The sequence below is a fragment of the Crocuta crocuta genome, unplaced genomic scaffold (assembly GCF_008692635.1).
Source record: "Crocuta crocuta isolate KB4526 unplaced genomic scaffold, BGI_CrCroc_1.0 scaffold165, whole genome shotgun sequence".
NCBI classification, from domain to species: Eukaryota; Metazoa; Chordata; class Mammalia; order Carnivora; family Hyaenidae; genus Crocuta; species Crocuta crocuta.
The window spans coordinates 1567654-1583310 of NW_027530502.1; the positions used below are offsets into that span (position 1 = coordinate 1567654).

Genomic DNA, 15657 nt, shown 5'->3' on the forward strand with positions numbered 1-15657 from the left:
CTCTAAATATTAACCTGATACTTACAAGAGAACATCTTGAAAATCCATGAACTGATTTGCCACCAAGTAGGCACCAAACCGGAAACAGCCAGCATAGGAAAAGTACATCATTGCCTGGGTGATGGAAAACGAGATTCCAAAGATATGTGCTTTCCTCAAAGAGTTTCTGAAAAGGAGACATTAGGAAACTTACTTGACTTTCATTTTTCAGTCCTTAAAAAATAAGGATGGATCAGCAGTGGGATGCCAAAAACAAAAATGGGTTCTGTTTCCAAAAAAGTTAAATTTGGTCCTCATTTTCCCACTTGTGAACATTTAGGAAACTGCCTGATGGAGTATTAACTGCACCTCAAAGTACTGAGGTAAAGTTAAAATAAGCCAAGGAAAACCTGAAGAGCCCATTAGAGGTTAATAAGTGGAAGTTCCTTCTCTTGCCCCAACTTTTGCCTCAACACACATTTACCCAACACCTACAAGCTGCAGGGAGCATATTGGGTGACATAGAAGAATCAGTCATGTTCTTGCCCTTGGGGACCCAGGAGTTGATTACTATTATGCAGTGAGGGAACTTTATGAATAACATGTTAAGGGAAGAAAGGAGGAAGCACAACTCTCTGGAGAAGTTAGAGAAAACTTCACAAAGGTGTTAACATTGGTGGATTTTCTGAGCCATGTGAATTGGCTGGTGAGTGGGCAGCCCTCTGGGCCTCCTACCCCTGCTTCAACCAGGTCAATTCCATTCATATCTATTTCATATATTGGGATTACAAATGAAAACATTTTCAGGAAAAAAAACCTCTACTATTATTTTTTTAAAATCTTGAAAACTCATCAATAAGGACCAGCTCTCTCCATTTACCATATAAGAAACTGAGATTCGGGATGGGCTTACTTTTTCCAACTCTCGCTGGAGGAGCTCATTAAATTCCTTTAATACAGAAACTCTCCACTACAGAAGTGTCAAAAGAGGAAGGAAAGGCATACTCAAGACATACCACCCCCTCAGGTCCCACAGATAGCTCAAATTTCATGTTCCATAGAGAACTCATTCCCAAGAAAAGCAAATAATAGGGTCATTACCCAAACTTGGCATCAGAGAGGAGTCATTCTCTATCCTCTCTCCTTCTACTTCCCATCAGCTACCCACTCTGTAGGTTCTACCTCAAAGAGGTCAGGGTCTTGTGACTTCTGTCCTGGCTAACTACAAGTGTTTCCCATTGGTTCCCTTATAGTAGCTTCTAGTAGCTTCTTCACTTGTTCCCTACCTTCTGGCCAAATTAATCCTTCTGAAAACAAGTCTGATGATTGAAAAACCTCCCCGCACTCCCCTCCCACTCTTCAGTGGTTATTACCTGTATGGTACCTGCAAACTCTGTGCATACATATATTCAAACTTTTCCTCTCGAGTCAAAGAGACAACAGTTCGGAAGTTTTCGATTGCTTCAGTAGCAATCTGTAACAGACAGCCCCCAGTCACAGAGGTGAAAAAACAGTGGTAATTAGTGTGAGTTCCAAAAAAGGGATTAATAAAATTAATTTTATTACATATTACTTATTTATTATGACCTATGATCCTCACTATAAGAAGATTGTAATTTGTAAAATCAAATTTTAGATCTGGAAGGAAGATTGGCTAATTCAGTCTCTTTACAGAAAGAGAAGCTAAGTCTAAACAGATGAGACACTTATCTAAAGGCCAAATTACAGGGGCAAAATTAACCTGAGAACTCAGTATTTTACATCCAGTGCAGTGCTCTTTATTCTATGACGGTCACGTTTTACGTTTATAGTTATTTTATATATATTTCAAATGTGATATTTATATTTTCTCTTTATGGTAATGATTCATGAAAACTGAAGAATGTTTGGAAAATATTGAAAAGATAAAAAAGATTTTAAAAAAGCTGCAGATAGGTGTATTTTATATATTAGCTTACCTGTTTTTTTTCTAAGCATATACATACTTAACAAAATTGGGACCAAATTTTCTATTTGGCTTTACATCATTTTTTACCTTAATAAATATCAAGAGCATTTTCCAAGGTCATGGCTTATACATTAATAATGGGATGTTTAATGGGGCACTTAATATCTCAGTCCATTAAGCACTCCTTTATTGTTGAACGAGGCATTGGGATTATTAACCATCTGTGGCTCACCCTCACCTGCAAAAAGAGCTAATAATAGAACCTACCTCATAGGATCACAATGAAGATGAAAGCATTTGCCAAGGAAACACAGTAAATGCCATATAAGCATTTGTTTAAAAAACAACAACAACAAATACACAAGCATGCAGGAAGAAAAAAAAAAGAGGAAAAGCAGGAGGAAGAGGGTGGGGGGGAGAAAGGAATAACAGCAGCAGCAGCAGGAGGGTAAAGGTAAATGGAAACAAGATGCTAGCAGGAAGCATGATTAAAAGGAAAGACTCCTGATAATTTAAGCTGGATAGAATATACAACTGTAGGATTTTTGCATTATTTTAACCTTCCCCATCATATGTAATTAAATGAGGCTACTTTCCTCAATAAAGGAATGGGTTTCAGCTGGCTTGAGGGAAAGAAAGAGAGAGGAAGGGCTGGTGCGAAGAGGGAGGGAAGGAGTAGGGGAAGTGTGTGAAGATGATGTTTGACTTAGAAAAGCCTAATAAAATTAGTCGTCAGCTTGTGAGCCTAAGAATTGGTTTTGCTCCTTCTCTTCAGCTTCCAATCTGCTGAACAAGTGTCAAATAAGATGGCTCTGAGGAATGGTTATAAAGACATTCTCCACGTGCAGTAAGTAGTGAGTAACAGAACAGAACTGATTAGAATATTTTACTCTGTTAGATGGAGAGTTATATTTAGACTCACCTTCCCAGCACCTTCTAGTTCTTTCTTATCTTTCAGTGCTTGTCCAGACAACATTTTCATTTCAACAACTCCTGCTATTGCAATGATGGGTACAATTGCTAAGAGTAAAAGTGTCAATTGCCAGCCATAGATTAAGGATATAATAATGCCTGTCCCAAGATTTGCTATATTCTGGGTAATGACAGCAAGCCTGGAACCTATAGCCTATAAAACAAACACACAAAACAAATTAGAGAAACACTTTCATATTCTCTTTCAAATCCATGCTTATACTCTCTTCCACATTATGACAATACAGCTTCATGAAATTCTATTAATTATCTACTCAGTTATGAAATAAAAGCTAAAGCTTTACATGTAAGTTCACTTGGTTTCTAAAATAAAGATTTTCACAACTTCAGAGTAAATATCGAAAGTAGAAGATCAATAATTCAGAGATAAATTACATATTTGTATCTATTGTAATTTTTGATACCAAGAAAATTTTCAGTAATCAATGAAACCATGGTCACTAAAGCAAGCTCTGCAAATGAGCAAGATAAAATAGCCTGACAGTTATATTACTGGAAGCTTCCAACATCAGATGCATAGCTACTCATAAGTTAAGCCTAATATTTGTCATTAAGATATCCAAATAAATGCTGGCCTTCTTGAGATGCTTACTGTGTTTAATTTAATGTGCATTTGATTAGGAACAATGGCACAGATATGAAAGTTACGGAATTTACTTTAGGATATTAGGCAGGCATCAGAGCCTTCAGTGTGAATGCCAGAGGGGGATTGAAACATGACTTTCAGTAGCGTGCAGTGACTCCCAGTTCTAAAGCCAGAAGTCAAACTATAAAATCAATTTTCTACTCTATACTGTACTTCTCTCCTCTACCCTGGAAACACCTGAGCCCTCAAGACATTCCAAATTCCTGCTCTGATGCCCAAATCTGGAAATGGCCCATATGTTTTCCACTCCCAAAGTTCCCTCTGCCTGAGTGGGGCCAGACTTAGGTAAAGATTATGATGGAGTAGAGTCTAGAATGGTCACTACCTCCTCTGTGACTTTGGACAAATTTCTCCCAACCCTCAAAATGAGCAAAATGCACTGATTAATAACCAAAACTTCTTCTCTCAGTTCTAAATTTTAGAACAGAATCCTTCATACCCCCTTTTCCATCACTCCAACATCAACCCTCTGGAATCACTCAACAGTGTTTATGTGATATAAACACTACACCAATAATTAGGGGGAAAGGGTACAACAATTAGCAGGAGCCTCTGTACATTAAATTCTATACCAGAAATTGCATCAGACAACATAAATGATGGAGCATTTCTTTTTATTTGATGCAGTCACTGAGTTTATATTCAAGGGATGCTTAACCAAATTTGGCTGAAATCAAAGAATGAAGTGGATTTCAAAGCCAGCTCTCTGTATTTGTAAACTTTCAACCTGGAAGTCAAAGGTTATATAACCTGAAAAGAGTCTGTGGTGTTGGGAGGATGTAGGTTGCTCCTGTTCTCACAATCTTCAACTCCTCATCAGAACTCATTTCCCACAGCAATCAACTGAGAGAAGTGCTCAGAACACCCCCCAAGTTCAAGGCAGGTGAACGACTCTAGAACATTAACCTTTTAGACATATGATTGTTCAGCTTTGGATGGCAGTCAAGGCCGTGAAAATAAGTAAAATGGATCAAAGATGACAAATCCTTGCTTAATGTACATGAAAGGTGAGAGAAAAGATTGAGAACCTTAAGCTGATGATGTGTGGGAAGATTATGCTCCTTGGCTTAACCTGATTTAGCACTTGGGGGCCATGGCACCAGTTACCATTCTTTATTCTAAAGACTAACACCCACTGTTCCCAAACTAATCCTCATATAGAGTAGGAGTCTAGAATTCTGAGGATCACAATGAATGGATGGAAGAGCACAGCCTGGTAATTTGCATTTCAAAAAGCAGAGCCAAGTGAAGGTAACACTCCAGAAATCATAGCCCAAGTGTGAAACAGGGTCAGATCAAAATAGGTTCACTCCTGAAACCCACTATCACCTCTCATAACCTCTCCATCCCACTATACATTCACATATTTATATCTCACTTTCTCTTCTAATCATTTTTCTGCTCACTCTTCTTTGTCACTCCCTGTCCTGCTATTTATTTCCTCCTCCACACGTGATTGTACTGCTTGAAATCTAATTTAAAATATTTGTGCTTACTGGGGGGGAAAAAGCCTATTTCCTGAACCTCATTCTGAAATTAGAAACATTTTTAACTTCATCCTTCCCTCAACCACCTTCTCCTGGGGAAAAAAATTTTTATATACATGGCGGCTTTTGATCTCTGTGCAGCTCTCGTTTGCTTTTTCCCCTGCAGAATTCTAGTCCTAATACAAAAATAAAATTTAAAAGCTCACCATTTCATAGGCAAAATATTGAGATCTATTTTCTCCTGATTTATGTTTAGCAGAATTAAGCTACTTACTCAAAAATACATCTGAAAAAATGTTTCACCAATGGTGAAGTTAAATATGAAAAAAATTAACCTGGATCAACATTATCACTAACTACATACACACAAACTGGGGTTAGCTCTGCCTTGGGTGCTGTGATTTTTGACAGTACTGCTTACCTCGGGTATTTTTAGATATAAAAAACTAATTTCACCACTTCTCACTGTGGAATAGACAGATATACACACAGATGTGTATGCATATGTAAGTGTGGACATATACATATGTGTACATGTATGTTACACATGTATGTGTGGATGTATTTACACACCTACACACATATCCCCCATCATATACTGGTCAGCTGGTAGCATAAAGTGGATACACTTGTGCTGTCTCAGCAAATTTGTGGAACTTGTGCTGTCTCAGCAAATTTGTGCAGAGAGAAAGGAAGATACAAAATCGGAGCAGGCTCCAGGCTCTGAGCTGTCAGCACACAGCCCGACATGGGGCTCTGACTCACAAACCACGAGATCATGACCTGAGCTGAAGTTGGCTGCTTAACCAACTGAGCCACCCAAGCACCCCTACAATTTTCTCTTGTCTAACTGAACACAACAGACTGGTCCTTCATGATATGCTGATAAGTACTTCTTTTTCTAAATAATTATCCTTCTGTGTGTGTCTTGTTAATAGCATGATTAAGTAACTAATAAACAACAAAAGAGAGCTTATAAGTTATGTATACACTGTACAGTATATAATGTTTAAATAGTTAATATTTTTGCTATAGGGCACACAAATTGTGTTAAATATTTATTTAACCTTTTAATGATTATGAGAACACCTGTAATGAGAAAATTAATTTCAGGCCAAGATACAAAACAGCCAATTAAGACAAACAGCAGCACAAAGGAGACACATACCCCTTTAACTTGAGCAGCGTCATTGGCAAGCCTGGTTGTTAATGCTCCAGTGGTATTTTTAGGGTCATCAAACCAGCTCACATCCTATGGCACAGAAAATGACTTTATTATCTTAAAGCTCTATTTATAAGACTCTTAGCTCCTAGGGCAATGACAGGGTTGGGTTGGTTATCACTTATATCCCCTGTTATTAGCACTCAGGATTTGACACTCAATAGACAAGAAAGGGACTTAATAGAAAAACATATACATAATTTTATTTCTTAAAATAATTTTTCGAGTGCCTGTTTTGTTCCAAATGTGATTTTAAGTGCTGGATCTATACAACAGTGAACAAAAAAAAGAAAATGTTGCTGCTTTCATAAAGCTTAGATTCTAGAGATGGATGCCGCAAGTCAATAAATATACTAGGCCAGGTGGTGATAAATGCAATGAAGAAAAATAGAGCAGGGTAAGAAGGAAAAAAGTGAGGAAAGACACTATTTTATAGATTCGGCAGGGAACAGAGAAGGCTTCTCTAACGTGATATTTGAGCAGAGATCTGAATGAAGAGAGGGAGGAAAATATTTGAGGGAAGGAAGAAATAGCATGTGCCAAGGCCCTGAAGCAAAGGCATATTTGATGCATTTGCAAGAAGGCCTTAAGGGCTGCCAACAGCTTTAAGAGCACCTTTGTGTGAATCTGTAAAAGGGTCTCTTCCTCTGGACAGATTTCCATTCTCATTTGGCTTTCCTACCCCTGCCCTCTCTTATCCTTGTGTAGTAAGCCAGTGTGCAGACTGTACACTGGGGGAAGGGGAAAGTTGTAGAAGATGAGGTCTGAGAGGGAGTGGGGACCACATTATGACCTCGGATGCAACTGTAAAGATTCTAGATTTTATCCTGAGGGATATGGGTAGCTTCAAGCAGGTTTTGAGCAGAAGAATGTGACTTGTCTTATGTTTTAGAAGGATGACTCTGGCTCAGAAGGGGTGAAAATGGATCTGAATAAGGATCGGGGCAGCAAGACCAGTTAGGAGGTTATTATAACATCACACAGAAAGAGAGGAGTCAAAAAGGACCTCAAAGTTCTTAGTCTGAACAACTGGTAGAATGGAGCTGCGATTATGGTCTGGGGGAAGGCTAGGTAAGAAGTAAGCCCTGTGTGGAGGGGAGAACTGAAAGTTCAATTTTTTAACATTTTTTTCAAAAGTGCAATTTTAGATAGAAGTTTGAAATGCTACTTAGACATCTAAATACAGAAGTTGAATAGGCAGTTTAGATAACTATAGTTCAGGGCAGAATTAATAAATTGGGTTTAAAAAAATCAAAAGAAATCTAGATTAAAATTTAAGAATTACATAAAACAGGATTTTTTTTTCTGTAAAGCCACTTACCTTTTAAAATACATAAATACTAAAAAGATTGTGAGTCTGAAGTATGAATTTACATCTTTTAAAAAATTTTTAATGTTTTTTATTTATTTCTGAGAGAGAGAGAGACAGTGTGAGCAGCGGAGGGTTAGAGAGAGAGGAAGATACAAAATCTGAAGCTGGCTCCAGGCTCTGGGCTAGCTGTCAGCACAGAGCTCGATGTGGGGCTCGAACCCACGAGCCGTGAGATCATGACCTGAGCTGAAGTCGGACGTTTAACCAAGTAAGGCACCCAGGCACCCCAAATTTACATCTGTAATAAAAATAACTATGGTCCTGTTATCTGTACTGGTGACTTACAATTAAAGCAGTAAGTATTTCTGCCCCCAAAATATTTATGAAAACAGAAAGTGTTCTAAACTATCATCGCATGTAACACTTTGCTTTTTAGAATTATTGTGTTTACTGTTGGTGGGAATGTAAACTGGTACAGCCCCTCTGGAAAACAGTGTGGAGGTTCCTCAGGAAACTAACAATAGAACTCCCCTATGACCCAGCAATAGCACTGCTAGGAATTTACCCAAGGGATACAGAAATGCTGAGGCATAGGAGCACATGTACCCCAATGTTCATAGCAGCACTCTCCACAATAGCTAAAACATGGAAAGAGCCTAAGTGTCCATCAACAGATGAATGGATCAAGAAGATGTGGTTTATCTATACCATGGAATACTACATGGCAATGAGAAACAATGAAATCTGGCCATGTGTAGCAACATGGATGGACCTTGAGGGTGTTATGCTGAGCGAAATAAGTCAGGCACAGAAGGACAAATATCATATGTTTGCACGTATAGGAGGATTAGGAGGAACTTGACGGAGGAACAAGGGGGAGAAGAAGGGGGGAAATGGTGGGGGAAAGGGAGAGAGGCAAACCATGAGAGACTCTTGAATGCTGACAAAAACTGAGGACTGATGGATGTGGGGGGGAGGGGGGGATGGGCATGGAGGAGGGCACTTTGGGGATGAGCACTGAGTGTTATGTGGAAACTAATTTGACAATAAACTATTTGTAAAAAAAAAAAAAAAAAAAGAATTATTGTGTTTAAGTGCCTCTTCTACAGACATGTAACTTCCTTGAAGACAGGGACTGCTGAGGTTTGAAAGCCTGACAATACTTAGTCTTATGGCAAGCAAAAGTCCTTAATGTGTATTTGCTAGATTTAATAATTTATGGAGAGGGCATTACACAAACCGTCAGCTCAGCTACTGAAGTATAATGGACCTACGAGCTGGCCTGGGAGCTGGTGGGGTAATGGGGCATTTGGCTCTGGACCAATCCTAAGTGGAATCTCAGTTATAAATATGGTTTGGCTCAGAGACATAGGACAGCACTCCCATCAAATAGTGCTCTGTTACTCATTCAATTCAGTCCTGGCTCTGCCAGTCACTGGCCAGCAATTGCCATAAACGTGCTTCTTTTTAAGTAATGGTGGTATGGGTGGGAAAGGACTGAGGAACTGAAGACAGCTGGGAAGATGTGAATGTCATCTAGAAATCCTCACACAGCAAACTGATGCTTCTCAGCCAGGGTCCAGTTCTCCCGGCATGTCCAGGGCATCCTTCTGGAGCCTCCTTTTATTCACTGGCAAGTGATCAGTAATTTTAAAATGGCAAGTTATAAAGTCACATACAAAACTTTCATGATCGTTAAAGAAACTCTCTGTTACAAGTGGACTGCTTTGGGTTACATTCCCAGAAGCTCCCTCCCGCTTTCCCCAGGAAAATATTCGTATCTGCCTGTTGTTAGGGTTTTGAAGGTGGACAATGTAAGAGGCATTCTAGTAAGCCAGTGTCAGCTTGCAAGGAACACTATGGCTTGAATTAGTGTTATCAGTCTAACCTCAGCAAAGAAAAACTGGGCAGTCAAGATACATTTTGATTTGCGGAAAGAAAGGGCACAGGCGGCATCTCTTGGTGGGAAGAAATACAAATGTCTTGGGTTTCTGAGGGGAAAGAAGGAAAGAGAGAGAGGAAAGGGATGAGAGGTATTGCTGCCACCAGCTGCCAACACAAAGGCCGGAGGTGAGCCAGCTCTGGGGACCATCTGTGACGATCCCATTCCTTGTCCCACCCACAGCAGATGGGACAGCAGGGCCTCTGAGCCAGACCTGGGGTAGCAGTCCAGCCACATCTCTGAGGAGAGACCGAGGGAAGACCAAGGCAGGAGCTCGCTCTGAGTGACCCGACCGCACTCCCGCTGTACGAGCCCGCGGGCCCAAGCAGGAGCTCTGTACAGCCCAGCACAATCCTCAGCAGACATACCTGTCTCAGCATGGATCTGAAGACCATGTATCGGAGCCGCTTGGTGAGGATCTCCCCAGCCTTGCCAAACGTGAAGCCCTGTGAAGGAGAACACAGCACAAGGAAGGAGACTTGTCAGAGACCCAGCCGCAGATTATGCAAAAGGAGGGAGAGTCGATGCCATGGCTAACGGGGACACTGGACAAAGCCAGAAAACCTGATTCAGGGTTGGCTGTGTTTCGGTGACTCTATTCTAAGGCACCTAGCAGCTTCATAGCCAAGAGGGCCCCGTTGTGAAATCATCACTGCTACTTCCCAGCTACTGGTGGGCGGATCAAGGATTGATTAGTAAGTGTGTTTCTTTGTTCCTATTCCTCTCCCTGCTTATTTCTCCCATTGAACCAGGGTCTGTCACTCAGGAAGCTGAAGTTGTTCCGAAGGCAGGGGTGCTCTAGGCAGGGTGGCTGTATTACGTATCATCCAAACCAGGACATTTGGAGAATGAAAAGGGGTGCTGTTAACAATTATACCAGGACTTGAGGTGTAATGTGGGAAAAGAGAAATATTTGGTCATCCCAGCCATAAAGGAGGCAGAGACCAAAGATATCAGATTCCCAGTTTCCAAGTTTAAAAAATAAAAAAAGTGTAGAAGTGAAACAGACTGGGAAAGAAGACTGACCGAGAGAAGGTTTTCTGCACTGGTCCTCCTCTTCCCCAAGGATATAACCTTCTGTGTCTGGGAAGGGGGAAGAGTTACTCCGGCAAACAAAGAGGCCGATGTGAGAGTGCTGCCGTGTGGGGCCACATCTGGGGAGGGAAGACATCAGAACCCTCGTCCCAGTGGGTATGGGGATATAGGATTAGGAGAAAGCAATGTCCCCTTTCGTTCTCGCGCTCCAGAAAGCAGCAGTCTGTGGGAAGGCCTGACACAGAATCGCATGGGGAAAGCAGAGTGGACATGGCCGAGATGCATCAGAAGAGGAGAGGCCAGAATAAGAGCCCAAGTCCCTGCAGAACCAGAGATGTGGAGGAGGGCCCCCATATCTCCTCTGGGCCCCTCAGTAATGTTACTCAGAGAGGGAAGAAACACAGGAAAAGAGCACAAGGGAAGAAAGAGCCAATTCTTCCAAGTGGTTCTGATAAAGGGGCACAGCCACGTTGGACCACATAACTGAAGGCTGTGGGTCCGGCCAGCTGCCAGCATGCAGCAGGCAGGCACCTGACGTCCGCAGACCATCACTCTCCACTACACCTCCGCTAACACAGACACTGGTCTGAAAGAAGGAGGAAAGGGAGGAACCCTGGATTAATTGAACCGAAGCCTGAAATTACTAAAACAGTTACAATTACTTAGAAATGGCCAGATTAAGGTGTCTGTGACTAGAGAAATGAGAAACATCTCCCTCACTGCAGGAATATTAATTACTGTTAATTTTGTAGGGAGCTAGCCCTTGTTGAGTGCTTACGCTGACACTGTACTTTATTATGAAGTACGTAAACACACATACATATATGGATGTCTGTGTACATATGACAACCCTTTTAATGATGGGAGAATGTCATCCTTATGACAACCGTATAATCACTTGACAAACAAAACTAAGCTTTAGAGAGGCTGTTAAGTTGCCAGAGGACACAACTTAAGGTAGCAGAGCTGGAACCTAAATCTGGGTCTCCGAGAATCCCAACCAGAATGGGAACCCAGAGCCTGAGACTTAATCACCCACAGAACTCCCGCCATTTATTTGTAAATGAGGGACTGGGCATTTTAATATCATTGGGCACAGTGCCATCTCTACACCCCTGAGGTCCTATAATTTAGAGCCTTTGTTCTCACTTAGTTTGGCCAGGCAAGTCAGACTCCAATCTCCTCGAGCATCATCATGTTACAAAGGTACTGCTTTTACTGCCTTTGCTTTGCTGGTTCAAATCTCCCAAGTATGAGGGGACACTTCAAAGCCTACCACCGTCAAAACTCCTTAACCAACTTCACACTTGGCAATCTTTCCATTCTATGGCTAACAGCTGCTATGGCAATCTTGCATGTAGTTAAAGTATCACCTCTATTTTACTTAGGTCAAATTACCCAATGAGATTTTGTGGCTTGGTACTGAAAGTTCATTCAGTTTTTTTTTTTCTTTTGTACCTATTATAATGCCAAGAAAAACAATGTTCAGTCCATATAAAACATTAATACATGCTTACAACACATTAAATAAAGAGACTTACTCAGAATTTTATCTGAAAAAATTACATGTGGCTTGGGGTGGCTGACTCTTATTTTGGCTCAGATCATAATCTCCTGGTTCATGGGACTGAGCCCTGAGTCAGACTCCATGCTGATAGTGCAGGCCTACTTGGGATTCTCTCTCTCTCCTCTCTCTCTATTCCTCCCTTGCTCTCTCTCTCTCAAAATAAATAAACAAATAAACTTTAAAAAATTACATGTGGCTAATCATCTATTCATTCAATAAGTGATTGAGTGTTTGCTACTGCCTCACACAGGCCATCAGAATTTGATCACATTATTTCTTCCTTCTCCCTTTCTCTCTTTTAATGGTACAGTGGTTTAATCCTTAGAATCCAGATTTGAGGTATCCATTCCTGTAGGAACTAGTTGTGTTTCCTCCTGTAGCCAAAAAGATTTGTTTGGGTATAATAAAGCTAGCTTTGTAATTTATAACACACACACACACACACACACACACACACACACACACACACAGCATTTATTCCTTCCTTTGGGTTTCTGGCATTTCCAAGTTTGTGGTAAAAGTTTCAGTATGGGCACACCTGGGTGGCTCAGTCAGTTAAGCATCTGACTCCTGATTTCGACTCAGGTCATGATCTCAGTTTGTAAATTCGAGCCCTGCAGCAGGTTCTATGCTGACCGTGCAGATTCTACTTGGAATTCTCTCTCTCGTCCCACTCTCTGCCCCTCCATCCCTCTCTTTCTCTCTCAAAAGTAAATAAATAGGGGCACCTGGGTGGCTCAGTCAGTTAAGCATCCGACTTTTGCTTAGGTCATAATCTTGCAGTTCATGAATTTGAGCTCCGTGTTGGACTTTGTGCTGACAGCTCAGAGCCTAGAGCCTGCTTCAGATTCTGTGTCTCCCTCTGTCTCTGCCCCTCTCATACTCACACTCTTTCTCTCTCTCAAAAATAAAGAAAACATTAAAATAATGTTTTTTAAATAAATAAACTTTAAAAAAGTGATTTTTTAAAAAGATTTAAAAAAGTTTCAGTATGAATTTTTTTCTCCAGTCTACAATAGGGCAGACATCATGCTTGTGTAACCTTAAGGAGCCCATTCAAATTTAGGAGAACCAGACACCCATCCGAAGAAGACACACACAACTGCTGATATTCTCACAGAGAATGCTTCTGTGTTAAAACGTTTAGAAGGTGGAAAAGAGCTCCTGGAGTTGTATTCCAAAGATAGGTTCTGGAAGGTCGTGTTAGTAGGCTTCCACCTGTGGGGTTTGATGGACGAGAGCAGGACTGGTGATAACAGCTTCTTCTGGCAGAAGGAGAGCCCTAACAGACTGACGCAGAGTGCACGAGAAGTTCTTTTATGTCAAACTTTTTTTAGGATCCAGCTTTATAGATGAGCTTGTTGGCCCTGAGTACAGGATTTTCTCATCTACACTTTGAACATTACAGGAAACAATTTCCTTCCTTGTACTTTATCAAGTTGGCTATTTATCACGGCAGAGCGAAGGGGGATAGGCCTTTTAAAACTGATGTTGAGAGGCACCCGGCTGGCTCAGTTGGCTAAGTGTTGGGACTCTGGGTTTCAGCTGAGATCATGATCTCCTGGTTTGTGAGATCAAGCCCAGCATTGGGATTCTTGCGTTTGGGACTCTCTCTGCCCCTCCACCACTCACTCTCTCAAAATAAATAAAAATGAAAAAAATAAATAAAATTGATGTTGAGATTGGCAGCCATGATAATTCTCTCAGCTTTAACTGCAGACATACCAACAGCATTAATCACGGTGGCAATGGCACCCTCCATGAAGGAATCCATGTGTGCCTTGCAAGTAAGTACCTCCTTGAAAGACGCAAATATCCTTTCTTCAACAGGATTATGGTACATTGCATATTTAAAGCCCAGGCCTTCCTCAAAGCTTCTGGCAAAAACGGGGGCCTGTGACATTTGTTCTTCTTTCATAGGCTTTGTGTCAGGAAAAAAGGTTTTGAAGCCTCTGATCCTTTGAGTAGATTTACATTTGCACAAAGGCAAATGTTTCCAGGAGCTATCTTCACCTTTCCTCAGGAGTTGGTCAAAAAGGAGGCTCATGTCCTTGCTTCAGCTGGGGCTAGGGAGAGAATGGTCCTTATAAATGACCTTCTCAGAATTAAACAACCTTGGAATTGGCTGTGGATCCCTCAAAGGTGGGGACTCATCTCCCTGTGGGCCACACAGAGCACAGCTTCACAGTCTGGCTCTAAAGGTGTGTGGGGTTCTGGTCCCAAAGGACGCATGGCTGCTGGCCAGCACATTCCTCCCCCATCACAGAGACGAACATGACCCAGGTCACATTATTTCTTTCACCATCAAGAGGCAGGTACTAATACTCCTATTTTATAGACAAGGAAACTGAGGCTTGGTTTAAATTATTTTATGGCCCCAAAACATAAAATTAGGAATTGGAGCAACTCATACTCAAACCAAAGTCTAACATCACATTATCATACTAAACTTTCAGAGCACATAACTTCTTTACAATTTTGTTCCAGCCAAATGATTTGCAAGCTGTAAAACCTGACTCTTCACAACTGTGTCATACACTTTCTGTTTCAAGACTGGCATTCTTCCATCATTAACAAGGTTCTTTCTCCTTTAGCAAAAGTTGAATGATAAACTCTTCAAACATTTTTTTAAACCAGTGTGACTTGGTTAAAGTGTTTTTTGTTTTTGTTGTTTTCAGGACATACCAAGGCATTTTGAGTATTTAAAGAGACTCGCAGTACTTCTATCCAAACTTTTGCCCAGGGCTCCCCTGAATTCCATTTTTGAGTCCCTAGCTTTCATTTCCAATCATCATATTAGATCAAATACCCACTTTCCTCTGATTTCATTAATATTTCAGTTAGGAGAGGTCAGGTTGGAGAGGAAAAGGTAAGCAAGCAAAGTGGAAGCAAAACATCTGTTTTAAATATGTCAAAGAAGGGGCACTTGGGTGGCTTAGTCCATTAAATGTGTGACTTCAGCTCAGGTCATGACCTCATGGCTCATCAAGGCACTGTTAGTGCAGAGCCTGCTTGGGATTCTCTCTCTCTCTCTCTCTCTCTCTCTCTTTCTCTGTCCCTACCCTGCTTGGGTACTCTTTCTTGTGGTCCCTCTCTCCCTCTCTCTCTGTCAAGGAAAAAAAAAAAAAACTTAGGAAAAAATAATAAATGAATATGTCAAAGAAATTTGGTTGCCAATAGTCCAATTAATAAGAACAAATTACACAGTATTTATAAATCTCCCCAGTTGAATAATGCATTCCCCAAAATGAGTCAAATGAAAATGTAGATATTTACCTGAAGGAAAAATGTAATGAAAGAAATAATTCCAAGTACTAGAAACAATAATGAAAATATGTTACTATTCTGTCGTTTTGTTTCAGGATCCTCATCTCTGGTAAACACCTGTTAAGAAAATATTTAAAAGTTTCAGTTCAAGGACTAAGGAAGTCATTCTGGGTCTGACTCATTTCCCATCAAGCACAGTATCTGGGGGTCAAGACAGCCTTAGTATAACAGAAGTCAGGGCTGGTTTCCCTAATGCCAA

The 15657-nt window shown here is 40.9% G+C and overlaps 1 protein-coding gene and 1 pseudogene across 1 annotated transcript in view; both read right to left on the bottom strand.

The window, feature by feature from the left end:
- The window catches only part of ABCB1 (ATP binding cassette subfamily B member 1), an 81432-nt gene that overhangs the window by 15592 nt on the left and 50183 nt on the right, over nucleotides 1-15657 (bottom strand). Inside the window, exons 14-19 of the mRNA XM_077766838.1 lie at nucleotides 15408-15515; nucleotides 9898-9975; nucleotides 6222-6305; nucleotides 2850-3053; nucleotides 1353-1453; nucleotides 26-166 (exon numbers count right to left, since the gene is read on the bottom strand). Coding sequence (XP_077622964.1) covers nucleotides 26-166; nucleotides 1353-1453; nucleotides 2850-3053; nucleotides 6222-6305; nucleotides 9898-9975; nucleotides 15408-15515 — 716 coding nt within the window. The remainder of the gene's footprint in view (nucleotides 1-25; nucleotides 167-1352; nucleotides 1454-2849; nucleotides 3054-6221; nucleotides 6306-9897; nucleotides 9976-15407; nucleotides 15516-15657) is intronic.
- Nucleotides 13449-14691, bottom strand: LOC144233784 (acyl-coenzyme A thioesterase THEM4 pseudogene; annotated as a pseudogene).